At 55.9% G+C, this 26,823-nt stretch overlaps 2 protein-coding genes across 18 annotated transcripts; one reads left to right on the top strand and one right to left on the bottom strand.

Moving 5' to 3' along the window:
• The first annotated feature begins 165 nt into the window (after positions 1 to 165).
• Positions 166 to 12,356, top strand: SLC4A11 (solute carrier family 4 member 11). 15 transcript variants are annotated; one of them, XM_019462672.2, is made up of 20 exons: positions 166 to 352; positions 2,663 to 2,710; positions 4,948 to 5,100; positions 5,229 to 5,278; positions 5,566 to 5,797; positions 5,881 to 5,962; positions 6,172 to 6,295; positions 8,278 to 8,490; positions 8,577 to 8,670; positions 8,782 to 8,907; positions 8,992 to 9,105; positions 9,196 to 9,328; positions 9,590 to 9,663; positions 10,085 to 10,358; positions 10,434 to 10,540; positions 10,632 to 10,800; positions 10,892 to 11,065; positions 11,291 to 11,486; positions 11,572 to 11,741; positions 11,917 to 12,356. In XM_019462672.2, exons 2-20 carry the CDS (start codon positions 2,677 to 2,679, stop codon positions 11,978 to 11,980), a joined length of 2,583 nt encoding a protein of 860 aa, XP_019318217.1. In that variant the 5' UTR covers positions 166 to 352; positions 2,663 to 2,676; the 3' UTR covers positions 11,981 to 12,356. The 15 variants fall into 15 exon arrangements, with proteins under 15 accessions (XP_019318217.1, XP_019318223.1, XP_019318218.1 ...); XM_019462673.2 differs by lacking the exon at positions 166 to 352 and adding an exon at positions 625 to 805; XM_019462669.2 differs by lacking the exon at positions 166 to 352 and adding an exon at positions 910 to 1,062.
• Positions 12,357 to 14,841: 2,485 nt separating this feature from the next.
• ITPA (inosine triphosphatase) lies at positions 14,842 to 25,125 on the bottom strand. 3 transcript variants are annotated; one of them, XM_019462685.2, is made up of 8 exons: positions 24,755 to 25,116; positions 22,264 to 22,321; positions 22,107 to 22,171; positions 21,412 to 21,485; positions 20,569 to 20,600; positions 19,824 to 19,939; positions 16,467 to 16,543; positions 14,842 to 15,327 (listed from the first exon to the last, which is right to left on the bottom strand). In XM_019462685.2, exons 1-8 carry the CDS (start codon positions 24,830 to 24,832, stop codon positions 15,186 to 15,188), a joined length of 642 nt encoding a protein of 213 aa, XP_019318230.1. In that variant the 5' UTR covers positions 24,833 to 25,116; the 3' UTR covers positions 14,842 to 15,185. The 3 variants fall into 3 exon arrangements, with proteins under 3 accessions (XP_019318230.1, XP_019318231.1, XP_019318232.1); XM_019462686.2 differs by lacking the exon at positions 22,264 to 22,321 and having other exon boundaries at positions 24,755 to 25,125; XM_019462687.2 differs by lacking the exons at positions 22,107 to 22,171; positions 24,755 to 25,116 and adding an exon at positions 22,437 to 23,187.
• Between the last annotated feature and the right edge of the window lie 1,698 nt (positions 25,126 to 26,823).

Genomic DNA, 26,823 nt, shown 5'->3' with positions numbered 1-26,823 from the left:
TTGCTGAGAAGCCACCGAGGATCAAGCCAGGGATTCATCGTATGGGCTGGGTTTGCCTAACCTGTGGCAGCGCACACGGGCCTGCCTGTGCGCAACACCGCCTCCCTACACAAACGCACCCGCACACACACACACACACACACACACACACACACACACACTCGACTCTCAGAAGACCAGGCGCTGGCGGATGTACGTCCCCAGGTCGGGCTCTCTCCTGTTCGGGAAGGAAAACCGGACGGCAGGGCCACCTCGAATAATGGAAGAATAGAAGCCACGAGTCAAGACCTTGACCCAAGAGACTGCTGGGGATGCGACGAGGCCAGAAGAGGAACCGCGAGGCGCGCAGAAAGTAAATCCGACGCCGCCGAACCCGGAGCGCCGCTGGCCCTTGCGGACTAGGGCGTAGCCCAGGGAACGCGCGCCGGCCCTTCTAGTTAGTCAGGGTGCGCTTCCTGGAGGAGGAGAAGGAGGGTTTACCGCTCGAGCGACCGGGATGAATGGAGGGGGCGGGGCAGCTGGCGGGCTGGGCCCCGACGAGGCCCCCTGCCGAGGGTGGGGCGGGGGCCGGCAGCGTGCATAAAGCCGACTGTGGAGAAGCCCTCCCACGACCCGCCACAGAGGCACAACACCGTGGGTCCCTGGGCCCGTCGAGCTTCTTCCCAGAAACTTCCCAGCCCCGCCCAGCTCCTAATCCGGCAACGCCTGGGAGGGCACACGGGCTCGAAGAAGCCCGATCTACACGTTCTGGCTGAGTTGCCCCGGGCTCCCGGGAACAGCCTGCTGGGGACTGGCAGGAGCGCGGGTGAGGGCGCGGGGCGGGCGGACGGGACCCCGCCCAGGGCGGCACCAGGGCGGGGCGTGGAGCGGCATTAGGACCCAGACGCGGCGCGGGGGTGTGTCGCCGGCTCCCGCCGCTGGCCCGCCCGAAATGCCAAATTCGGGGTCCCGGAGATCCCGGGTGAGGAGTCCGGGCGTGCGCGCGTGTGTGCAGCCGTCCGGCGGCCTACCGCCGGGCCATGGCCGCGGCCACCCGGCGCCTGTTCCATCTCCAGCCATGCGGTGGGTGCCTGAGCCGGCGGAGCCGGCGGGCGCGGCAGGGGCGCGGCGGGAGGGCCGTTCGGTCTCCGCCGCGAAGGGCTGCTAGGAAGGGATGCGGAGCCGTCGGAGCACCGGGGAGAACGCGGATGCCGCCGGCTTGCACAGGCCCCGGGCCACGGTGGGCGAGGGGGTCGTGGAGGCTTCCCAGCCTTGGGGGGTCAGGTGTGAGTTCGGCCCGAGGGGGAGTGGGAGCCCGAGCCCGAGCCCGGGGGATTACGCGGGTGGTGGAGGGAGGCCCAGGGGGCCTCGTGGACACTGCGCGCTTGATTTAATGGTCTATTGCAGGCTTGAAATTCTTAGTCTTTGAACCAGTGGAGGGGTGGGGGCGTGGAAGCAGTTGGGACGGAACTGTGGAGTCCCTAGCACCCCGAGCGCCGGCCTCTTCCCAGCGGGCACGCTGCCACCTCTGGTTACGTTCTGCCAGGGACACCTTCTCGCCCCCGGCGCTGCGGAGAAGCCTGCCCATTCGGGGGGATCCCGGGGCCTCCGACTGTCCCCTGTGAGACCACAGCACTCTTTACGTCGCGGCTCTGATACCTGAGGGCCAGCCTGGGGCTTGTAGGACTATTTACCTGAACTTGGGGCTCCCGGTATGGGAGTAAGGTGTGCACCACCCCCACCCTTCCAAACCCTCGTCACCCTAGTCCTCTGGCCATCCCTGCGGCCTCGGATGCTAGCTTTACTGCCCCCGCCCCTCCTTTCTGGATGCAGACCCCGCTCCCGTCCCGCGCGTCCGTCCGCATCCTGCCCCCCCCCCCCGGCCTCCAGGGTCTCCGAGTCTGGAAGCGCTTTCCTCTCATGCACGCGGCCCCTCCTGTCGCTTCCTTCCTCGCACAGAGCGGCACAAACAGCCGGGACCATCCGGGGCCCTGTGCGGTGAGCGCGCACAGAGCCCCCTTCCCCCGCGCAACCCCCCGCCCCGCGCCTTCTCCTTGGAAGACCAACGGCTCCGCCTCCCAGGAGGGCCGGGACGTGGGGGGGGCACAGAGGGGAGGAGGCCATTGCCATGTCGCCCCCCGGTGACCCCAGGCGTGTGCGGTTGGGGGCGACTGCACGTGTGATAGGTGTTGATGGCCCCTGGGTGCGAAGAAAGAGTAGGAGGCGCCGCGATGTGCCGCCAGGAAGGCCCCCGCCCAGGTGCTGGGCTTGGCCGCGAAACAGCGCGAGCGGGAGGCCAGGGAGGCCGGCTGCTACAAGGAGGGTGGAGGGACGGGCCCCCTCCCAACAGTCTCGGCGGCCTGTGCTGAGTAGCAAAAGCAGCGAATCCTGCGAGGGTACTGTTAAACTCCTAGAGGAAACATGCTAAGAACATTTCCCCTTTCCCACCTGGGCAGACCCTAGCAGATTGGCTGAAGAATAACAAACAGGCTTGGCTTCCTCTTAAGGGGCTCCTGCCTAGTACTACCCCCTACTCTTTTTGTCCCCAGGTTGGCTTGGGTTGGGTACCTGGGAAGGGGTAAGGAGTCAGCAGAGTTGGTGTGGGGTGGGGAGCAGTTGGACACGGGACACTGTCCCGGGCTCGTTCGTGTAGCTGGTAACAACTCTTGGGTTTCCCTTGCAGAGTCCTCTTCCGAAATGTCCCAGAATGGATTCGTTGAGGATGTAGTAGGTGAGTACATCTGTGGGGGGGGGGGGGGGGGGAGGGAGGGGGTGTCTAAGAGAGCTCCTTGGTCAAAAGTCACAAGAGACCTAGTTCCTCCACTGGGGCACCCATGGCATTGATCACCCATCTGTGGCCCTCTGTTGGTGCTGGATGCTTTTAGATCCTCTCCTCCGGGAGATCGTGGTAAGGTGGAGGGGGCACCTAACACTGCCTCGGACGCTGACAGGCTCTCTGGTGGTCTCGTGGATCTGGGAAGGCAGGCGGTTCCCCCTCTTGGGCTATGTAGATGAGCGCCCTTGGTTCACTGTTGGAATGCTCTGGTTAGGCCATGTTGTATCTACCCACATCCCTCAGTCCCCGCCCAGCCCTGTGAGGCAAGGGCTGCCATTGTCCCTCTAACGAAATGTAACCTAACCTTTCTGGGCTTCAGCTTTGCTGCTTCCTTCAGACCAGCTCTCCCGCTCTCCACGTCTCTGGGCTCTCCTGTGCCCAGACCTGGGGGGCTGGCCTGGCCATCAGAGGGTTGTTCAGTGGGACAGTGCTTGGATAGGGTGGAGCGATGATATGCTCTTACCCAGGGTCCCCAGGGCATGGTGATTGCATGTGCCAGGCTGTTGGTAGGCAGGTTAGGTGTGTGGTTCAGCTTATAGGTGGGGACATGGCCTCCTAGGAGTGTCTCAGGGACTGGGTAGTATCAGCTGGGCAGGTCCTAGGTAGAACCCAGAGTAGGGGAGAAGGGGACAGCATGATGGTGCAGTGCCCAGAAATAATGGGTGCTGATGGGGGTGACAGAAGGGAGATTAGGGCAGGTTGGGGCTGGGGAGCCAGATAGTCTAAGCAAAACAGGCCCGGGACTGGGGAGGAAGGAGTTTTTCATGGACGTGAACTCCATAACAAAGGAGGGAAGGACATTTTTTGACTCTGGGCTCTGAGTACAGTGTAGACCTAGAGCTAGGGGGCCCTCCTAGGGAAGGCCTAGCACCTCGTGCCCAAAAGGGCCCAGGCTGAGCACAGGACACTGGGGGGAACGGGGCCTGGGATGTGCAGAGGAAACCGACGGGCTAGAGTGGAAGTGAGTCAGGGTGAGTCACTGCCTGGCAGGTGTAGGCGTGCTGCTGACCCTTCCCCGTCCCAGCACAGGTGTTTGTCAGGCATTGGTGGGGTCTGGGCTACAAGAGCCCCTTTTCTGGAGCACTCGCACGTGGTGAACCACAGGGGAACAGGGCAGTCAGGAAGGGGTGCCGGCAGGGACCTAGGAGGACTTGCCAAAAGGGGAGGCTTCCTCTGAGCCTTGAAGAAGGCCCTCTGGGGAGGGGAGCCCTCTGCTCGTAGGACAGGCCCCGGCATGCCTGGGGCGTTGGCCAACTGGCCTCAGGAGTGAGATCAGAAGTGGGGGGTAGGACCGGGCCTGAGGGACCAGGGGTCAGGGCAGGGGTAGCAGAGCTGGCCCCAACTGTCATCCCAGAGGTCTTGAGGAGCAAGAGTGGAACACTCGCGTGTCACCAGGAAGCGGGTGTGGGCTGTGAGCAGTTGTAGGCACTAAGACCAGGCTCTGCACTGGGAGTCCCAAGGTGCCACCCCTGTTGCCCTCCATTGGGTCTCTCCTGGGGGGGGTCCCCTTCTCTGTCAGTCCCTGACTGTATCTCTGGCTCCCCTGCTTCCTGGGCCTTGTCTGGTGTCTGGACCGGGTCTCTCAGCCTTGATGCTTCAACCCACATGCCCTCCCCGAAAGAAGCGCCCTAAAACCCTGTGCCAGTAAGGTGGGGAGGGGGCTGGCTGCCGCAGCAGTTCTGGCTTCCCTTGGGTCCCACCTAGAGAGCCAGACAGGTCTAGGTCCTGTAATCCGGGGGTTCTGGGAGGGCAGGGGCCAGTCTTGCCTGCATCATTGCACCAGGTGCCTGGCCCAGAGTTTGCGAAATGACCATACTTTTCTCTAGCTGAAGGATACACGTGGGTCAGAGCAGTGCAGGGCCCTGGTTCCCCGCAGCTGAAGAATGTTGGAGAAAGCAGTTGGGTCGGGCCGCCAGCTGGCTGCCATACTTTGATTGGGGCTGGGCGGGGACTAGATAGTCTGCCTCCCGGGCCTACAGGAGGCCTCCCTCAGCGTTCACGGAGAGTGCACCAAGTGGGACAGCCTAGGGGCCCCTGCTCCTCGGGCCCAGAGTCCCTCCCTCTGGCGTGTGTAGCACTGACGGCCGGGTCCTCTCTGGGGGGGTCTCTCTCGGTGGTGGTTGGGCCTCTAGGCTACCTCAAGTGTGACATGGACGATGCCTCGGAAACCCGTGAGGAGAACCTGGGTGATGAGGCCTTCGACACGGTCACCTCCTCCATTGTGTCTGGCGAGAGCATCCGTTTTTTTGTCAACGTCAACCTGGAGGTGCAGCCCGCCCAGGCTGGTATGGGGGTCGTAGCAGGGCCAGGCTGGGGGAGGGCAGGGCACCAGGGACCGGGCAGACACGGCCGCGCTCCGCCAAGAGTCCCGAGGAAGCGGGGCGGCCCCCTGAGCCCTCCCGCTTTCCTCTAGCCGAGAGTGAGTCGCCGGGCGGCTGCGGGCTCCTACACACCTCCCGCAAGGTGAGTGGCCCGTCTGCAGGACAGGGGACACTTGGTCCTGGGCCACTGATCGAAGGGGGGGGTGGGGTGGGGGGAGGTGGCTGCTCCCCGTCACACTCAACAGGGGTCTCACACCGGCCCTCGGCCTGGCTGCGGGGGCCCGCTGTGCCGGGCTGTCCCTCTTGGAAGGGGTGTTGGTCTCGGTGGGCAGGGGCAGCCAGGGGACCAGCACAGAGGAGAGGGCCCAGGGGGCGACGGCGGATCGCACTCACGGGCCTCCGTGGTTCTGTGCGTGGGGGTCCCCACAGTACCTGAAGTTAAAGAACTTTGAGGAAGAGGTACGTGCACACCGGGACCTCGACGGCTTCCTGGCACGGGCCAGCATCATCCTGAACGAGACGGCTACCTCGCTGGATGATGTGCTGCGGGCCATGCTGTCCCGCTTAGCCCACGACCCCCACAACACTGAGCCCGACTGCAATTTGCGCCTGTTCATGGCCATGCTCTTCACGGATGCCGGGGCTCCCATGGAGGGTAAAGGTGAGGCCCAGCTGCCCGACTGGGCAGGGGCGGTCAGGGAGGCAGGCTGGCAGACCCTCTTACCCCTTTCACTCCGGCCTCAGCCCACCTGCTGTCAGACACCATCCAAGGGGTCACTGCCACGGCCACAGGGGTGCAATACCAGCAGTCCTGGATCTGCATCATGTGAGTTGCCAGGACACCACAGCCGGCCTCCCCGCGGCTCAGCCTGACCCCCCCCGGCTCTGAGGGTAGAGGGTGGGGGCACTCTGTCCCGTTTGGTCTCTTTCTCTCCCTAAGAGAGGTCACTGGGGGGGTCAGAGTTAGGGGTTCCGGGAGCCCGGCTCCCAAGGTGGCAACTAACTGTGTGCTGCGTGCCCTCCCCACCCCGGCAGCTGTACCTCCAAGGCCCTGCAGAAGCGGCACGTGTGCATCAGCCGGCTGGTTCGCCCACAGAACTGGGGGGAGAACTCGTGTGAGGTGCGATTCGTCATCCTGGTGCTGGCCCCGCCCAAGATGGTGAGTAGGGGGTCTCGCGGTGGCTCCTGGGAAGGAAGGCTCCAGGTTACCTGGCCCTCTTCTTGGAGGCATCTCTTCCATGTGCCGGAGAACCCCACAGTCCGGGGCTCATGCTCACACTGTCCGTCACATCCGCCCTACTGAGTTTCTCTGAAGCGTCCTTGCTAGGTCCTCGTCAAGCCCTAATTTCCCCCAGACGTTGCCCAGGAAGTTGTATTTCCTTCTTGACTGAAAAGAGATACTTGTTAAAATTCGTATCCCTCAAATACGGGAGCTTGTCATTGGCCTCCCCCCACCCCAGTCCTTCTTTCAGCTGGTCGCTTTTGTGATTTGCTGGCCAAGGATCCCTGCTTCTGCCTGGGCCATACACCCCCCTGGTCAGGGGCACCTTGCTTTTGTGGGAGCTGAGGCTGATATAGTTCGAGGAGTCTTTTTTCAAGGAAAATGATTTTTTTTAATGTTTATTTATTTTGAGAGAGAGAGCGAGTGAGCATGCACAGGGGAGGGGCGAAGAGAGAGAGAATCCCAAGCAGGCTCTACGCTGTCGGCATGGAGCCCAACGTGGGGCTCGATTTCAGTAATCTCAACATCATGACCCGAGCCGAAATCAAGAGTCAGACGCTTAACTGAGCCACCCAGGAGTCCCTCAAGGAAAAAGATTTCCAAATCATAAATAGAAAACGGCTAAGGCTGCTGCCCAGGACTGAGAAGGGCCTTCATGCTTCAACTTCCACTAGCTTCTTGATGATTCTGCCCTTGCCTCTGGTACAGACTCAAGCTTGGCATGGCCCTCCTCTGTAGGCTTTCTGTAGGAAAAGCGGGTGCCCCCCAGCAATTTCACAGACGTACTGTGAGCCTCCCCGAATGCTACTCTGCTGGTGAGAGGGAAAGAGAATTTAGGGAAGTGGGCAGCTCATGGGTCAGAGAGGGCAACAGCTGGCCAGGTGGCCAGAGCAGTGGAAGAGACAGTATCCCCAGGGCTGAGTGGCTAGACTGGTGCCTCGTGACAGGTCAACCAGCCTGACGCCTGGCTCCTCCTCGGGAGAACGAGAGTGTTCTAAAGCTAACGGGAGCAGAGTGTGGGCTGGCCGGCCCTGGGACTACTGCTTTGGGGCAGCATGAAGGGGCAGATACTGCTCTCAGGGGACAGGTTGCCATGGTAGAGGCTGGGCCCTAAGTTCATGGACAAAGTTGACTTTAGTCAGGAAAGGGGAAGGCTTGACAGGCCTGGAGCCCCTCTGAAAATCAAATAAACCAGAGGCACCTGGGTGGCTCAGTTGGTTAAGTGTCCAACTCTTGATGTCAGCTCAGGTGTCGATCTCAAGGTTGGGAGTTCAAGCCACACATTGGGCTCTGCGCTGGGCATCGAACCTACATACATACGTATGTACATAGATACCTACGAGCTGTATAAATACCACTAGTGAGACGGAGCTGGGTGAACATTCTTCTCCATTGCTGTGATTTCATCATCCACGATTATACAGATTTGTGTTCCTTGGGACAATACCACTGCCTCAGTTTATGAGAACTCATGAGGTGTTTGTTTTTAATTTTTTTAATGTTTATTTATTTTTGAGAGACAGAGCATGAGCAGGGGAGAGGTAGAGAGAGAGAGGGAGACACAGAGTCCGAAGCAGGCTCCAGGCTCTGAGCTGTCAGCACAGAGCCCGACGCGGGGCTCGAACTCACAAACCGCGAGATCATGCCCTGAGCCGAAGTCAGACGCTTAACCGAACGAGCCGCCCAGGCGCCCCACTTATGAGTTTTTAAAGGAAGTTATGAGACTGCCTGTGGTTCTAGTGATCTGCTGACCTGGTGGGAATCATGGTAGAGTCCACTAACACTTGACCTTTGGGGGACAAAACTTGCTGCCAGCTCACAGTGGGGAGCACTTGCCACATGCTTCGGGCTGTCCGTGATGGGCAGGGTGCCCCCCGCTCTCGAGCTGCAGATGTGATTCTCCTGTCCTCTGCCCCCAGAAAAGCACCAAGACTGCAGCTGAGGTGGGGCGCACATTCGCCACCATGTTCTTGGACATCACCTTCCGCCAGAAGCTCCTGAACACCCGCACAGAGGAAGAATTCAAGGAGGCTCTGGTGCATCAGAGACAGCTGCTCACCATGGAGAGGCAGCGTTCATCCATTGGGACAAAGGGTTACATGAACTCCATCAGCATACACAAATCCCCACAGGTACAGGGGAGAGGAGGGCGTGGGTGAGTGGCCTGTGGCATGGGCCATGGGCCTCAGGGCTGACGGACATCTGTCCTCTTGCCCAGCCCCCGAAGCACAAGGACTTTCTCCCTATGGGGAAGGGCATCCGGGAGGACATTGCCCGCAGATTCCCTGTGTACCCACTGGACTTCACTGACGGTAGGTGGCCCTGTCGTCCCCCCGAGAGCTCAGCCTACGGCTTAGGTCCCAGGACGATACATGTGCCTGTCTTGCATCCCCAACACACTTTCTGTCCTGTCCCGTTCCCAGGCATTATCGGCAAAAATAAGGCTGTGGGCAAATACATCACCACCACCCTGTTCCTCTACTTTGCCTGCCTCCTGCCTACCATCGCTTTTGGGTCCCTCAACGATGAGAACACGAACGGGGCCATCGGTGAGGGGCTGGAGGCCGGTGAGGGTGTGGCAGGGGGCCGAGCACTGCGGCATCTGCCTGACCTCCCCTTCCCCCACTTCTCAGATGTGCAGAAAACCATAGCAGGGCAGAGCATTGGAGGCCTCTTGTACGCACTCTTCTCTGGGCAGCCGCTGGTGGTACTGCTGACCACTGCGCCCCTGGCCCTCTACATCCAAGGTGCAGTGGCCCTTCCGGTGGGAAGGTGGTTCCCACGGTCCCTGGCCCCAGCCAGGCCCTGACCTCCCACCCCTGCCCTGCTGCCTGCAGTAATTTCTGGCATCTGTGACGACTACGATCTGGACTTCAACACCTTCTACGCGTGGACGGGCCTGTGGAACAGTTTCTTTCTTGCGCTTTATTCCCTCTTCAACCTCAGCCTGCTCATGAGTCTCTTCAAGAGGTGACAGGGCTGCTGGGACCCTCAAGCAGGAGGGCGACCAAGGCCGGGGAGCTTGGTCAGCCTCCATGCTGGCCTCTTGAGGTCCTGTAGCTCTGCAGTGGATGGGGTGCCCCCACCATATCACTGCCCCAGGAGAGAAGCATGCGACCCCGGTTTCCATGGCAGGAGGATGGGGGAGCTGTGCAGAGGCTCAGGGAAGCCTACCCTGTGGCCTCCTGACAACTCACCCCCATTTGCTGAGGCATTATCACCCCCTGGCAGGTCAACAGAAGAGATCATTGCCCTGTTCATTTCCATCACGTTCATGCTGGATGCTGTCAAGGGCATGGTTAAAAGTGAGTGTCTAGCTGGTGGCTACCTGCTGCAGGGGGAGCTCAGTTGAGCAGGGGGACTGTGGGCTGTGACCAGGACAGCCAAGCAGCCTGCAAGCTGAGGCTACTGCCACAGTCCAGGGTGCTCTGGGGACCTGTGACTAGCAGAGAGCAGCCGCCCCATGTAATGAAGGGTGACCGGGCTGCCTCAGGCAGGATCAGAGGCGCCGGGCCATGCGTGAGCCACTGTCAGAGATGGGGGTGGGGGGTGGACAGGCAGGTCAAGGGGGTCCTGGCTGACTGAGAAAGGCAGTCCCCTCCCTTCCCCCCTGCCCCCAGAAGTCTTTTCTCCCCTCAGGGCCCCCTCCGCCCCACATCCAGGAGGAAGCTGGGCCTCAGTCTCCCAGAGCCCCGATGGCTGAGGCCTGCTGGCCTGTGTCCACAGTCTTCCAGAAGTACTACTATGACAACTTTGGGAACCACCATGAAGACAGCACTTCTATGGTGAGCCTGCTGGACCTCGGCACCAGCCTCAACACCAGCCTCAACACCAGCCTCCACACCGCCCTCAACACCAGCCTCCTGGCGAGCCCCCTGGAGTTCACCTCCGTAAGCGGCCCTGGTACTGAGCACCCGGGCCGGGAGACTGCTGTACTGAGCCTCCTGATCATGCTGGGCACGCTGTGGCTGAGCTACACCCTCTACCAGTTCAAGAAGAGGTGAGGGGGGCCTCGGGGTGAGGGGAAGGAGGCACCGGCCCCAGGCCGCGCTCATACACCCACCTGCGTCCCCAGCCCCTACCTGCACCCCTACATGAGGGAGATCCTGTCAGACTGTGCCTTGCCCATCTCGGTGCTCACCTTCTCCCTCATCTGCTCCTACGGCTTCCGGGAAATTAAAAGTGAGTTGGGTTCAGGCAGGGGCCGCGGTGGGGTGGGCTTGCTCCTCGGGGCTGCAGGCTTGAGCAGGGGCCTGTATGTACCCTGCTGCAGTGAGCCAGTTCCGCTACAACCCCAGCAAGAGCCTGTTTGAGGTAGCCGAGATGCACTCCCTGTCCCTGGGCGCCGTCACCAGTGCCATGGGCCTGGGCTTCCTGCTCTCCTTGCTCTTCTTCATTGAGCAGAACCTGGTGGCTGCCTTGGCTAATGCCCCAGAGAACAGGTTTGCGGGGCTGGGTGGGGAGGGGCGAGTGCGTGCCCGGCCCTCCGAGGGGCCACGGGTGTCCCGCCACACGTGCCCCTGTCCGCTGCAGGCTGGTCAAGGGCACCGCCTACCACTGGGACCTCCTGCTCATCGCCATCATCAACAGTGGGCTGTCTCTGTTTGGGCTGCCCTGGATCCATGCCGCCTACCCCCACTCCCCACTGCACGTGCGGGCATTGGCCATGGTGGAGGAGCGTGTGGAGAACGGGCACATTTATGAGACGTGAGTGTGAGAGTGGTCCCTGGAGGCCGGAGGCAAGTCATGTGGACCCTGAGGTGGGGGTAACCCTGGGCCACCTGTGACCTAGGAAGGGATACGGCTCAGGAGACTAGGGCCCCAGAAGTGAAAGAGCCCAGGGCCCCACGTGTGACCTGAGGCGGGGGTGGGGGGGGCGGCATGCCCCGCACACCAGGGCCGGAGGTGATCTGGCGCTCTGGGACCGCACAGGATCGTGAATGTGAAGGAGACACGGCTGACTACGCTGGGTGCCAGCATCCTGGTGGGCTTCTCCCTCCTGCTGCTGCCCTTCCCCCTGCAGTGGATCCCCAAGCCGGTGCTCTACGGCCTCTTCCTCTACATTGCGCTCACCTCCATTGACGGCAACCAGCTCTTTGAGCGCGTGGCCCTGCTGCTCAAGGACCAGGTGAGTGTCCGGCCTGGAGAATGAGGGGTGGGGGAGGGAGGTCCAGTTCCAGACCTGCCCACACCCGGCCCCTGCCGCCCCGCAGACCTCGTACCCGCCCACCCACTACATCCGGAGGGTGCCCCAGCGGAAGATCCACTACTTCACGGGCCTGCAGGTCGTGCAGCTGCTGCTGCTCTGTGCCTTTGGCATGAGCAACCTGCCCTACATGAAGATGATCTTCCCCCTCATCATGATCGTCATGATCCCCATCCGGTACGGGACGGCGGGCAGAGGCAGCAGAGACCCCGCTGGGTGGGAGACAATGGGTTAGGGTGGGCGGTGGGCCAGAGGGGCCCAGCCTGGCCCCGTGGGGGGTTGCGGGGAGTAGCCTCCGCCTTCTCCTCTCTGACCCAGTGCTCATCTTGCGGTCTGTTCGCTGTCCCCACAGCTACAACCTGCTGCCCCGAATCATTGAAGCCAAGTACCTGGACGTCATGGATGCTGAACACTGAGGCCCTGGCCGTGTCCCATTCACCTGTCCCTCTGGCTCTTCCCAGGCTGACTGTAGCCATGTGGGGAGACGTACGGGTGTCTTTTGGGGTGTTCCTCTGTGCTGCACTCCCTCCCAGCTGTCCCAACAGGCCTAGGACATCTGGGCATCAAGGTGGTGGGGGGGGGGTTCTGTGGCGTGTGCCCATCCCTGTCCCCATTAGCCTTTCGCTTGGGTCAGTAACACTGCTCAGGACAACTTCTGCCCAGAGTGGAACTAAAGCCGGATTTTCTTTTGATAAAAGAGTCAGATGTCTGAAAGAGAAACCATTTCCTTGATTGTATAAGGAATTTGCTGTGTGCACATTAGAGAATAAAGCTCCCGTTTCTACGCTTCCATCTCTGTTGTCCCACCCTGCCCCGGCCTCAGAAGGCCACCTGAGAATAAAAGAATGTGAAGGGGAGGTGGAATGAAAAGGACCGGTGTTTGTGGAGCGCCGTCTGTGGACTGTCCCCTCCGACCCCGCACAGTGGATGCTGGTCCAACAGGGAAATGCGGAAGGTCCAGGCCTCGGTGCTGCTGTGTTGCCAGGAAACTGCAGGGGAAGTATTCTGGGAACAGCATGTGCGAGGGCCCTGAGGAGGGCCCTCGGGGCCAGTGAAGGGCCATGGCTGGTGGAGGAGAGAGCAGGGCTGATGGCCGTGAGCCTGGGTTCCCAGAGGCAGCTGCAGAGCAGCCCAACAGGTTGAAAAACAGGCGCACGTAGGTCAGAGCTGCAGTTGCAACGTGTCCCCTCTGCTGAGCGGGTACAGATTTTATACGTCGGGGGGTAGGGGTACGGGGGGGGGGGGCAGGGGCTGCACTTTGCACCAGGGCCCTGAGAGTGGGGATGAACTGAAGTGGGAAGAATCCAAATGGCAGGACGCAGGGATTGGTTTGCCGGAGGGGAGAAGGTGCCGTGTTTCTGGCTTGGTCATTTGGTGGTTGGCCAGAGTCCATGGCGGCAGCAGGGAATACAGATCTGAGACTCTGGCCATATCGGGGGCACCAGCAGTGGTAGAGCAACTGGCTCACGGACCCCATCACACACCTTACAGGACTTTGGCTTGACAAATACACCACAGACCAAGGGAGACATCTGCTACCTCTAAATAACAACTAGATATGCTAAGAATTTCTGCCAACCAACAAAAAAAGACCACGACTCCCAACCCCCAATAGAAAAGAGGCAAACCTGCGGTGGGGGGCACCCAAACGGTAACAGGCGGCGACAATGCCCTTGGGTACCTGAGAAATGCAACCCGACGGTGAGATGGTATCTTCCACTTGTAACTGGCAACAATGACCCTGCCCTGGCTGGCTGGACGGCAGAGCGGGAGAGGTGTATCCCCTGGCGCGCTGACTGGAGGAATGGGGACCAGGCACAATCAAGACCCATCTTCCAACTGCGCGACTGCTCCTGGGCAGGTGGCGTGGGTCCGAACACTCACGGCGCTGTGTGCGGCGATGGGTAGCTCAAGGTTAACAAAGGGGGACAGTGTCCTGTGGACCCAGGACATCACTTTAAGAGTTGAGTAGTTGGGGCGCCTGGGTGGCGCAGTCGGTTAAGCGTCCGACTTCAGCCAGGTCACGATCTCGCGGTCCGTGAGTTCGAGCCCCGCGTCAGGCTCTGGGCTGATGGCTCGGAGCCTGGAGCCTGTTTCCGATTCTGTGTCTCCCTCTCTCTCTGCCCCTCCCCCGTTCATGCTCTGTCTCTCTCTGTCCCAAAAATAAATAAAAAACATTGAAAAAAAAAAAAATTAAAAAAAAAAAAAAAAAAAAAGAGTTGAGTAGCAAGCACAGAGGGCTGCCCTGCCCTAAGCCCCAGGTCCCCACTCCATCCATGTGGCTCATGATCCTTTGGGGCCCCCTCCCCAGGGGCCTAGGTGTCCCCTGCAGGTAGGGCCTTATCCAGAATCACCAGGCCAGGAGCAGACAGGTCCCCAGTACCCCATGCCTGAGCCCAGTCAGACGTCACTCACTACCAAGGAGACAACTAGAGAAGGCTGGGTCTGGCCCTGGCACTTCCTGGGGAGATAACCCAGCTGAGCCTCACAGGCAAGTGGGAAGCAAAGGAATGCTGTTCTGTCCTCACCCACACACAATGATGCAGTTTCAGGGAGGAAACAACAGTTAAACTCAGGCCCTGGGCCATGCTGCCAGGACTGAGGAACAGTGACTGGAAGTGACATTCTCCAGAGCTGCCTGTGAGCAAAGAAATAAGCCCGGGAGGGACTCCCAGCATTATGTTCTCCCCTCCCCCATTGCACACAACAGGCTTTTCTGAATATCCTCAGGGTGGGCACCTCCTCCTTATCAGAGAAACCTGCAGGGAAGGAAAGGGAGCCACCCCAGGCCCCTTAAAGTCCCGTCCAGAAAATGGCTTCACTGGGTCACAGCGAGGACCTGGGGCAGCTGAGACAAGCTTCCCGAAAAGCTTGGAGGCCCCAGGCTGAACCATGTCATGTCATCCCACTGGGGTCAAGATTCCACCCTGCTCCCCTGCCATACAAATGAACTTGGCATTATAATCATAAACCAACACTTTGGCTGCTCTAATGCCATAGTGAAATACTGCAAAAGCACTCAACATTCTGCACTGCCTGCCCCCAACCCAGCAAACACCATGGAGGCCAGCTGGGTGGTGGCATCCCACAATGGGTGGGTGGGCGGTGTGGATCTGGCCAAGAAAAGATCAGCTTGTGATCAGAGACTTCAAGAACGAAAGGAAAGATGCACTACTCCAACACCCTCAGCTGCCGCCCTTGTCCCACCATCACCCCCAACCTGAGAGGTTTCCTGCTCCTGCCAAAAGGGACTCGGGAGACAGACAACTGCCCAGGGCAGGTTTCAAAATGGACGTATCGTTTATTTTCAAGACAAGTGTCTTCCAGTACACTTACTTGTTGCATTTTTTACACATCTAGGGCTATTTGTGTGGTTCTTCCCGAAACCTCCATCCTGATGTGGCCAGGATAACATCCAAGGTCCTTTTAGGATCCTAAGCCAGGGGCTGCAGGAGGGACCACTGAATCCCCGAGGGCAAGAAAATGGTGTCCCTGCCCAAAGTTTCTCCAAGCAGAGCCAGCTGCTCCTCCAAGCAGGGCTGGTGAGGTGTCTCAACACCCCTAGCAAGTGGGAACCCTGAAGGAAGTACTTGGAGGGGTGCCTGATGGGGGAGGTTCAGGCTAGCCTTCCCCAGATCCCCCGCCAGGGCGACTGTCACCGGCTACCGGAGGACTCGGGCTGCCAAAGTATTTCTGCAGCTCAAGCAGGGCCCGGAAGCGATGGGAGATGGTGTTCTTCTCAGCTTTGGGCATCTCTGCGTACCTAAGGGGCAACAGCAGCAGTTCAGAGGAGGCTGGATTCAGGGGGTGTTCATCCCTCACCTGCCCCGGAACCCGAAGCTCAAGGAGTCACTAGGAAAGGGTGGCGGGGCCACCAGCTCCTGACAGCCAGGGTTAATTTTTTAAAAAACTGGAGAGATTTTTAAATTCCCCTGTAGCTGGAAACCCATATTAATGAGTGCGGAAAGATGTTAGATTTGCTCTACTGTCCAAAAGTCATTAAGGGAAGCCAGGGACTGGGGGATAAGCTGCATATTTGATCAGCTTTGTCATCTGTTGACAGGAAGCGGTGGGGCCTGACAGAGCAAATACGACAGTCTCCTCTCATGTACTGCGGGGGTGGCACGGGACAGCCGGCCAGTGGCCACTCCTCCACATCAGGACTCTAGTGAGGTGAGAATCCCACACCCCTCTTGGGTACTTCAGAGCCATGCTGTCCGCTATGTGGCCACTAGCCACAAGCGGCCATTTGAATTGAAATCTACCACAATGGAGTAAAAATAATTTCAGTACCTCAGTCACCCTAACCACGTGTTGGATTGAACAGAGCGGACATAGAGCATTTCTGTCTCTTGCATTCTTGGACGGTGGGGCTTCATGTTGTCCTCAGCCCTGTTTGGCTATTGTGAGGCCCCAGGCCACACTCCCTAAGGGCCCCTCTAGTCTGGAACACTTGATTCCAATAATGGCCAACATGTCCAGTGTAAATAAAGGGGGTGGGTTCCCGTGACACACTGAGAACGCTTGGCACCGTGGGGGTTTCATGCGGTGCCCACCAGAGGCTGTAAATATTAACGCTTTTCCAAACCAGATAGGGAAGTCGAATCATCCCACAGAACTGTCAGGGCGGAAAGGGGAAAGCACTGCAGTCCTGCAGCTGCTCCATGGCGAGCTGGAGCCCGGGCGCCCAGGACTCCCAGCTCCGCCCGGCTGCCCCTACGCTGGAGACTGGCCCACTCGGATTCCTTGAGTCCACCCCAGCGGAGCTGCCTTCAGCTGGAACGGCAGCCCGTGGCCTGGCCCCGCCCGTGCCTGCGTGCCTGCACTGAGGCGGGGCGCTGACCCAACCCAGACTGTGGCTATCCTGACCCCACATCCCTGGGAGAAAATGGAGCTCCTTACGTCTGCTCGTATCCATCAGGCTGAAAACAAGGATCCCAGCCGAAGTCCCGGCAGCCTCGGGGCACCACAATCCGGCCCTGCCAGACGAAAGGGAGGGACAGGTATGTCACTGGCCATAGAGGAGATGCACTAGGAGAAGGGTAGTAGCCAGTGTGAGTTCAGTTTGGTTAAGCCCCATTTACTCAAAAGATATGGTTTCAAGGGGTCCATGGTACCTGCAAATGTTTGCTGAATACACAAATAATATGCAGTGGGGCAGCTCTCCCTTCTCTCTCTCTCTCTCTCTCTCTCTCTCTCACACACACACACACACACACACACACACACACACACGGAAGAATGACAAACTTGAGCCCACAGATACACTGATACCCCTGGGGCCACCTGCCCTCCCTAGCTTTCACAAACTGTGACCTCAATAAAGAAGAAAGTCAACTTGGAAAAACTGACAGAAAACATTTTCTCTTAATAGAAGTTATAAGGTGCCAAACTATGCAAAGAAGCCCTCGGCCTGCTACTCAATTTTTTTAAACAAATGTTTTATTTTTAGTGATAGAGAGAGGTAGAGAGAGAATCCCAAGCAGGCTCTGCACTGTCCCTTGACGTGGGGCTCGATCTCACAATAGTGAAATCATGACCTGAGCTGAAATCAGGAATTGGATGCTTGACCAACTGAGCCACTCAGGCGCTCATTTTTATTATGCTAAGTGAAATAAATTGCTGCATTTCTCAAAATACAAAGGAGGCCCTAATAATTAAATGAAGAAACAGAAATCACTTAGCACAGTGTCCAATACACAAATGAGTTCAGTAAATACTGGCTGTAATAGGCAAATTCCAACAGAAAAATGTTAACAAACAACAATTTAACTCAGCATCATGAGCTGTCATGTTGCCGTAAAAGTTAAAAAATAATAAGGGGCTCCTGGTGGCTCAGTCAGTTAAGCTCTTGATTTCGGATTCTTGATTTCGGCTCAGATCACAATCTCACGGTTTGTGAGCTCGAGCCCCGCACTGGGCTCTACACTGAAAGCGTGAAGCCTATTGGAGATTCTCTCCCTCTCTTTCTGCCCCTTCCCTGCTCGTGCTCTGTCTCTCTCAAAATAAATTTAAAAACTTAAAAATAATAACAATAATAGTAATCTTAAAAATACAAGGGAAGGGGTGCCTGCGTGGCTCAGTCAGTGAAGCATCCATCTAGGTTTCTGCTGGAGTTGTGATTTCACAGTTCAGGAGTTTGAGCCTTGCGTAAGGCTCTGAGCTTACAGCTTCAGATCCTCCCTCTCCCTCTCCCTCTCCTCCTCCTCTACTTGCTCTCTTGGTCTTTCTCTCTCTCTCTCTCAAAGTAAATAAACTTAAAAAAAAAAATAAATACAAGGGAAGCGGTAGAGGATGAGGATGAGCCAGTAGCCATAACTGCCAAACTGTTCAGACCAAAGGCAAATTCTGCTACCGCTAGTGGGGAGCTATGTGACCAAGGCCCACAGCTGACCACTCTGAACCTCACCCACACCACGAATGGTGGGGCAGGTAGTGTTCTCAGCACTGGGGTAATAGCAGGCCCAGCCTTACCCTCATAGAATGGGTCTCTTACGCAAAACAGGCTTTCCACCAGTCAACAGATTAACGATTACCAAATGCAAAGTGCCTTTGAGGGAACAGACAGGAAGCTGGGCTCAAGAACAACAGCATGCAGTAACCTAGATGAGGAACTCCATGAGGAGACACTTTAGCCACATACAAGTGCTGGGCAAGAACACTCCAGGTGGTAGACACAGCCGGTGTCAGGACCCAAGATGGGGAAGGGCTTGGCACGGGCGTTGCAGAGAAGACAACGTGACTGGGTTTAGAAAGCTCGAGTGAGAACAAAACCAGAAGAAACAAAGCCACCTCAGCGGAAGCAGAGGCTGGCCAGCGACAAAGTGCGTGAAGCAGCCAGAGCTGCGGAGACAACAGGAAATAGGGAACGGGGACCCCAGGGAGCAAGCCCCATCAGCAGGGCCTGTAGTCATTCATACTTCTGATTTTCTAGAGAACGTTTCTGTGAAAGTAGCAGACAACTACGACTAATTTTTCCCAGCAATTATGATCCAGCAATCCTGGCTCTGTTCGGCCAAGAGAACTGAGCACAAGATCTCAAGAGGTATCTGCACACCCATGTTCATAGCAGCATTATTCACAATAGCCGAATGTGGAGGCAATTGAAACGCCCATCGATGGATAAATGGACAAAACAAATGTGAATATACATACAATGGATATTATTCAGCCTCAATAAAAAGGAGGAATTCTGTCACATGCTACAACACAAATGATCCATGACGGACATTATACTAAGAAATAAGCCAGCCACAAAAAAGACAAATACTGTACGTAGGATTCCACTTATAGGAGGGGCCTGAAGTTGCCAAACTCTTAGAAACAAAAGTGGAATACCAGTTGCCAGGGTTCAGTGGGGAGGGGAAAGGGGGAGTTTTTGCTCAATGGGTATAGTTTCAATTTTGCAGGATGAAAAAGTTCTAGAGATCTGTTGTACAACAGGGCACACATTCTCTCTCTCCCTCTGCCCCTTCTCCCCTGCACACACTCTCTCTAAAATTAAAAAAAAAAAAAAAAAAAAAATGTAACCAGCAGGGCATGATGAGATGTCTGTGGGCAACCCCCAGAGGAGCCTCTGGGGTATGGCTCTGTGGGCCACAGGAGACTCTGGATCTTATCATGAGAAGAAGGGACTGGCAGAGGAGTGATGTGCCAGAATGTATCCTCCCGACACAAGGATGAACAGCCGCACTGTCGGGGGAGCAGGCCAGCCCAGAAGGTGGTCTGGACCCTGTGAGAAGCACAGGGGTGTGTTTCTGAACCCAAGGGTGTGCTAGGCAGGCATGGGTGTGTTCAAGGGCAGCCAAGGAAGGAATGAGCTAGGGGAAGAAGATTCCACAGGAACATGAAAAGTTGGAAAGGCTGTGAGATGCTCAAGGGAAGCTATAGCCTCAGCAGTTGGATAAAAAGACTTGAGCTGGAAGCAACTGGGGTTGTCCATGTAGCTCTGGGTGTTGTCACCTTCAGTTCCATATCTGCTTCCTAGAAGGGCACACAGTGCAGGGCTCTAGGTATACCAGGCCTCAACAGCCATGAGCCACTGTGCGTATCCCAGAAACAACAGCCTCAGAGGTCAAATAGATTTGGGGATTGACAGCACTTCAGGTTGTCATGCCCAGGGGCATGCCTGGGCAAAGCTCTGGGAACTAACTGGCCAGGAGGGCCCTTCCCACCACCCTCCTGCATTAGACCCTGGGCCATTGGCTCAAGCCACAGCACCCTCTGGCGGCACATGGGGGAACTATTATTCGTACGCACCGAGGTCCGGCCCCTGAACAGGCGCACTGGCTCGCTGGGGTCCCCAGTGCTGAGTGCAAACGTGCAGAGCGCATAGGCTGACTTGTCCTCAAACCCAGCCAGGAGCTGGTGGAGACCTGGGGGGGGGGGGGGGGGGGGGGGATATACAGTGATGGCTGTGCAGCTCAGCTCCCAGCCTTACTCCCCATCCCTGAGTCCCTGGACGGGGGAGCCACCAAATTTGGGGAGCTTATACATGTCGTCAGATAGGTTCCGTGCTTATAACCCTGGAAACTGGGTGACGGGCACATGGAGCTCATTATTCTATTCTACTACTGTATATGTTTGAAATGCTCCATAATATAAAGTGTTTTTAAGGCACCTAAGGAGGGGACATTTTGGCCCACAACGTGACAGGGTATGCAAGGGGCGGCCAGTCCCCCAGCCCAGGCCCTCGCTAAGGCAAGGACAGGCCAGCAGTCAATAGGGCCAGCCCTCTCAGCCAGAATAAACTGCAGCCCCTTTGTCTCCAAAACTCACAGCACCCCCACTCCCACTCCCATCTTCTCAGAGCTCCCTGGAGCTGGGTGTGTGTAGGGAGAGTGGCAGCTGCTCCTTATAGATAGTGAAACAGATGAACACAGGCTCCATGGTGGGGGCTAGAACCTGAGATTCCTGATTACTAGTTGGGATTCCTCCACTGGACCACCTCCAGATTCTCAATTCCCAATAGATAAAAGAAGAGAATAATAAAGGAGATTAATACCTTCAGGCTTTAACTTCTCCAGAAACCACTTTCTGCAAGAGAAACGAAGGTGAATCAGACAACAGGAGCAGCTGGAGCTTCCTACCATCTTCTCTGGGCTGCACTCCCCAGGGAGTAGAGCCCTGGGACGGCCACGTGACAGGGCAGAAAATGCCGCAATTCAAAATGAAGAGAAATAATAGGAAAAAGGATGGAGGCATACAGGCAATGCACAGATCAATAAACCTATGAAGACCTCAACCTCACTGGTAATTAGAAAAATGCAAACTAAAACCAAATGTGGTAACACTTCACATCCCCCACACTGCAAAACACTGAAGCCCTAATAAGCGCCGGTGAGGGTATGGTGCAACATACGTAAGGTGCAGCTGCCCTGGCAGACATACTGGCGATCCAAAAGTTCAGCATATACATATCCAAAACCCAGCAAAAGCACTTCTGTGCGTATGTCCTCCAACCCCGGCCAAGGGTATTCAAATCGGGGTATTTGTATCCTAGAGATACACAAGGACCATCTGAGGGTGTCCAGGGCGCTGGACAGTTTTAAGGAAATCCATTTTCAGATCTCAACTTCCTCATTTCCTTTTTCCTGAAATTGATCTGCCACGAATGTACCTCTCCAGCGGGTGGGTTCCTCTTGCCCATCTCCACTTACACAATCACATTCTCACACTTTACAAAAGAAAGAAAGGCATGCCTCTCCCCCATCCCTAATCCCTTCTCGGGACAATGTGAAATATTGGTGCTGACACCAAGACAGTGAATGACCCACAGTATTAGGTAACCAATCATTTCAAAGTTGAGGTGGTTTTGTGGCCAGGCGCCTGCAAGGGGAGCACTCACATGTAGGGGCCAGGGAGGCCCCCAAGGGCGTTGAAGCACAGACAGGTGTCCTCCACCAGTACGGGCCCCTGCACCTGCAGCACATGGAAATGGAGCCCTGAGACCTGTGACCAGGAGTAGGCCCTGTCCCTAGCCTGAATTCCTAGGCCACCCTGGCTGGGGCCAGACACACAGCTAGTTGTGATCTGTAGCAGCAGGAAACAGCTACAGGAAACAGCCCTTGGGTAATCTCTTATCTTCACTTTAGAGATAGGAACACCAAAAACTTGGCAGGTTGTAAAGCTTATTCCAGGCACAGCAACAGGAGAGCTGAAAGCTGAGATTCACACTCAGGCTCTTCATAAAGTGCTCTTTCTCAATTCCACAGAGATGTGTGAGTGCAGCGGTAGATAGATGTGTGTGGGGACAATGTAGGGATTGGAATGTATGTATCTGAAAATCAGAGAGAGAAGTGTGTGTGTGTGTGTGTGTGTGTGTGTGTGTGTGTGTGTGTGTGGTGGTCTGGGAGATACTATGCAGTCAATGTTGAGAAGAAAGAAACATTAATTGGCCCCAATCTAGCTGGCCTGGGCAGGTCCTTGAAGTTTTGACCAACTGTGCCCACCCTATTATTCTCTGCCTGAGCCCAGCAGGCACAGCCCCCAGGAGCCCCCAGGACAAGAGGAATAAGCATGGGACACACGAGGAACAAGCACCTGGCGAGCTGCCTCCTGACACTTCTGTATGGAAATCTCATCAGGCTCTCCCTGGTACTCTGGCACTTATTGGAGAAACAGACACACAGAGAGTCAGGTCACAGGGAGACAGAGAAATGGAACGAGTTTTCAAAAATAAAACAAAACAGAGACATACGGTCAATCTTCTGTGCCACCAAAGTGCACGGAAACTTATCTCCCAGAATCTGAATGACCTGTTCCAAAATGAAAAAACATTTATTACCATTTGTTAACAATTTCCCCATACTACACAAGCTGTCGTCCACTTTTCTCTTCAGGTAATTCTCGGGCCAGTCCCCTCAGGCTTACCAAATTAGGCCCATGAGCCTCACTCCAGACTTCAGGGCCCCACTCCAGCAGGTCAGCTTCCCCATCTGCTCAGCCTCCTACCCCTCCTACTTCAGGTCTCTCTGTTCATGTTAACCAGCTACCCGGAATACCCTCTCCCCTTCTCCCCGCTCCCTGCAACTCTACCTAACCTCCTATTCCAGTTCTCGATCGGGGGTTACCCAGAATTCAAGAAGCCTGTAAACCTGGATGGGAAAAAATACCTTTTTATTTTCACTACTCCCTAGCTGAAATTTAGCATCTTTTCCAATTGTGAATATAGAAAACCAAAACAGCGTCAGCAGTTCCTGTGACCTTTAAATCTATTAAAATCACACACGTGGGGTTGAGCATCCGTTCGTTTCAGCTCAGGTCATGATCCCAGGGTTGTGGGATTGAGCCCTGCATCAGGCTCCATAGTAAGTGTGAAGCCTGCTTAGGATTCTCTCCCTCTGCCTTCTCTTCTGCTCACTCTCTCTCTAAAAATAAAAAATAAAATCACACATGTTGTCATATTCCATTATAGCTAGAGCAGAATCTCACAATATTTACAATACTCTTTTAAAATTATGGTAACAGGGGCGCCTGGGTGGCTCAATCGGTTAAGCCTCCAACTTCAGTGCAGGTCATGATCTCACGATTAAGTGAGTTTGAGCCCCGAGTTGGGCTCTGTGCTGACAGCTCAGAGCCTGGAGCCTGCTTTGGATTCTGTGTCTCCTTCTCTCTACCCCCCCCACCTCCCCCCCCCCCCCCCCGTTCGTGCTCTGTCACTCTCTATCTCAAAAATAAATAAACATTAAAAAAATAATAAATGAATAAAATAAAAGTATGGTAACTACACACTGCTAGATTGAATCCTTTAATGCGTTAATAAAGTATATGTTAACTAGATCACAAACATGTATATTTTGAACTTTCTTTCCTTTTTTTTTTTTTTAAGTTTATTTATTTGTTTTGAGAGAGAGAGCGCACAAGCTGGGGAGCGGCAGAGAGAGGGAGAGACAGAATCCCAAGCAGGTTCCATGCCATCACCACACAGCCTGATGCAGGGCTCGAACTCACCAACTGTGAGATCATGACCTGAGCCAAGCTCAAAAGTTAGACACTTAACCAACTGCGCCACCCAGGCGCCCCTACAAATATTTATATTTTGAGAATTGTACAACAGAATTTCCTTTGTGATGGTGCTCTGTTCAGCGTGTCACTACTTGTCTGTTTGACTGGTCTGGCCTCAAGATCCCAAACTTTTCATTAGCACAGGGCTCTGGCTCCTGAGTAGGACACCCTACACTGGTACAAAAGTGCTATCATTCTCTATACTGCAGACAAATGAAGAGGCCCCTAATGACTGCATCCCACTCGTCTGCCTCAGACATATCTAGCGGATGTCACCAATTTTGCACCATGACTCACCTCCTTGGCCATGGCTGACTGAGCAGGGGCAAACCCTTGACCAAAGCAAAGCTAATCAGAGCTAATGTATGGCAGAAGCCTCACTGCCCCCTCCAGCAGGAGGGAAGGAAGCAGAAAAACACCAGCAGGAAAGGGATGAGCATCCAGAGAGAACTACAAGGACTAGATAGGCCCTTGAGAGGCTCAAGTCTTGTGAGACATCACATTGTAACATTGTGTTACTAGGAAAAGTCACCTGGTGGTTTATATAAACTTCTGGTGTCCCTATTACTTGCTGCCAAAGGCTATCTGTCCACCCGCACAATCCTCACAGCTAGCCACAAATTCCCAGAGGCAGGAACTCTGGATCCATTGCCTCTCTCACTCCTCCACCCAACTGGTTTGTGAAACAGACCTCTCAAACCATCCCCATTTCACAGAGAAGGAAACAGGCTTGGAGAGGCTGAGGACCACATTTCTGAACCGTGGTGGGGCGTGGACGGCTCAGTTTGGATGCCTGCCCCACGCGTTGTCTGGCACTCCTGGGTCCGCAGGGCGGCCTGGATCAGCTCCGGAGGGGTGTCAAGAGGCACGGTTTGGGGTCTAGCTTAATAGGTGACCACTGGCACAGGTACTATGGACCCGGCACTCCTTTGGCTCCCGCAACCCCGAGCTCACAAGCCCGGATCTGTCAACGCCTTCATTCTATCAAGGCCAACCACCGGCCGCCCCACTCCGCACACAAGGCTGTTTCACTCCACGAGGCCCAGCCCGTTCCACACGCCCGGGTCCGCCTCTCCGTGCCCCCTCCACCTGGAGACCGCTTCTCTCCGCCCTATCCTCAGCGGGCCCTGCCACACGCTACCCCCCAGCCGCCTACTGGTCGGCCTCCCGCGCCCTCCCGGCACCTCCTCCAGCTTCTTGGCGTTCCCCGTGACAAACACGATCTTCTTCCCGGCTAAGGGGGCCGCCATGCCGAACCGCATGCATGACCCACAGGAAGCCCCTTTGCCTCGGGTGGCAGGCACTTCCGGCTGGCGCGCGGAAGCGGGCGGCACGGCTTCCGGCTTAGCGTCCCGGACAAGGCAGCTTTAAGGCTCCCGGGAAGCGCGTCCTCTGTGAGCGACAGCCTAGCTGCCTTTGGGGCGAGAAGTCCGCGCTGGGGGCCCGGCTTCCTTGCTCAGATTCCGGGAGCAGAGCGCCTCTTATCTGGTTGAACATCCTGGGGCGCCGGGCGCTAGAAGGGGGGAAAATGGCGCGGCCCGTCTGCGCCGGAATTGCGAGGTCTTCCAGAGACTGGCGGTCGAGACCAGGCCCTCCCGCCAAGGGGCGCTCTTTTCGAGGACCAGAAGAGACCATTGCAACCACCGCCCCCTACCCTGCTTTCTCCCCACTCTGGGAAGGGGGCACCGAGGGAGGCTAAGAACCTTCACGGTAATGAGCTGCAGTCTTGTGCTCTTGGGCGGTTCGCGTTCTCCGCGGGCGCCTCCAAATCTGCCTCTGAGAGCTGTTTCCTTCCGGGCAAGGGCTGCAAACCTGGGTCTTTATCCTGACCTCATCTTCAGCCCCACTCCCGTCTCTCCTTTCCCGTCAAGTCTGACCGTGGGTTAAAAACAAGAACAAAACTTGTTTTAAATTAAGATACAATTAACATATAGTACTGTATCAGTTTCAGGTGTGCAACTAATGGCTTGATCTTTGTATACATTTGGAAGCGTTCACCTCCGTAAGTCTGGTTAACATCGATCACCTTATGTATTTTTTCTTGTGATGAGAACTTTTTAGATTGACTCTCACTAACTTTAAAATATGCAGTACGTAGTCAACGTGCTACCATGCTGTACATCTCCAGGATTATTTATTTTACAACTGGAAGTTTGTACCTGTCAACCCCCTTCACCCATTCTCCAGTCATCCAACTACCAGTCTGTTCTCGTTAACTATGAGTTTGTTTGTTTGTTTGTTTTAAATATTTATTTTTGAGAGAGCGTCAGCGGGGGAAGGGCAGAGAAAGAGAGGGAGACAGAGGATCCCAAGTGGGCTTTGCACTGACAGCAGCGAGTCGGATGTGGGGCTTGAACTTACCCTGAGATCATGACCTGAGCTGAAGTTGAGGGTCAACTGACTGAGCCACCCAGCCGCCCCTGTTTTCATTTTTTTAGATCCCGCTACTTGCCTTTGAATTTAAATTTGGCATAGCCTAAAACAAACCTGGTCTTTTCACCTGTCTCCCAGGCTTGAGACCTCCGTGTTTTGACTCCCTCATTCCCTCATCCCTACAGCCTCTCAGATCCATCATGCCTTCTCCATGCCCACTGCCTCAGCCAGTTCTTTGCATCCCGAAAACAGTGAAGGGGTACAGGATGAGATGCCCCAAAGTGTGCCACTGTGGCACAAAGATTATTCCGAGTTAAAAGTAATGAAAACGCAATCGATGCAGGAAACGCTATCTCCCCACCCCACCCCCAACTGCCTAAATTTACATTGGAAAGGAGAGTCTGCAACAGGAAGAGAAGTATTAATTAACAGAGACCCCCCCCCCTTTATGAAGGCATTTATCTGCATAATAGAGCAACCTTGTTTTTTCCAAATATCTCTTTTCACCTTGCTAATGAGTTTTCTTCCCTTTGTATCCTCAGTCCCCTACCGCTTCTCCTCCTAGTGAGCCTCACATTGCCCCTTTGTCTTATTGGAGGCAGCAATTTCATTGTCTTGGAATGTCTTGTCTATGTGGATTCCCTGTATACATGCCTTTTAAATGTGATTTTTCTCGGGGCGCCTGGGTGGCTCAGCCAGTTGAACGTCCGACTTCGTCCCAGGTCACAATCTTGCGGTTTGTGAGTTTGAGCCCCGCATCAGGCTCTGTGCTTGGAGCCTGCTTCTGATTCTGTGTCTCCCTATCTGTCTGCTCCTCCCCTGTTCACGCTCTGTCTCTGTCTCTCTTTATCTCTCAAAAACACTAAAAAAAATTTTTTTA

The sequence above is a fragment of the Panthera pardus genome, unplaced genomic scaffold (assembly GCF_024362965.1).
Source record: "Panthera pardus isolate Hobbes unplaced genomic scaffold, ASM2436296v1 HiC_scaffold_25, whole genome shotgun sequence".
In the NCBI taxonomy this organism is placed as follows: Eukaryota; Metazoa; Chordata; class Mammalia; order Carnivora; family Felidae; genus Panthera; species Panthera pardus.
Note: the sequence above shows the minus strand (reverse complement) of the source record. Positions and strands in the feature narration are given on the sequence as shown.

Excerpts from the sequence above, each read along its gene's own strand:
- SLC4A11 (XM_019462666.2), top strand. The coding sequence starts at position 2,108 with ATGTCGCCCCCCGGTGACCCCAGGCGTGTGCGGTTGGGGGCGACTGCA. Across the intron at positions 5,963-6,171 it reads CAGTCCTGGATCTGCATCAT|CTGTACCTCCAAGGCCCTGC; the intron begins GTGAGTTGCCAG and ends CCACCCCGGCAG. Across the intron at positions 10,541-10,631 it reads CGGCTTCCGGGAAATTAAAA|TGAGCCAGTTCCGCTACAAC; the intron begins GTGAGTTGGGTT and ends ACCCTGCTGCAG.
- ITPA (XM_019462685.2), bottom strand. The coding sequence starts at position 24,832 with ATGCGGTTCGGCATGGCGGCCCCCTTAGCCGGGAAGAAGATCGTGTTT. Across the intron at positions 22,322-24,754 it reads ACGCCAAGAAGCTGGAGGAG|GTCATTCAGATTCTGGGAGA; the intron begins GTGCCGGGAGGG and ends ATTTTGGAACAG. Across the intron at positions 21,486-22,106 it reads GTCAGGAGGCAGCTCGCCAG|GTGCAGGGGCCCGTACTGGT; the intron begins GTGCTTGTTCCT and ends CATGTGCTGCAG.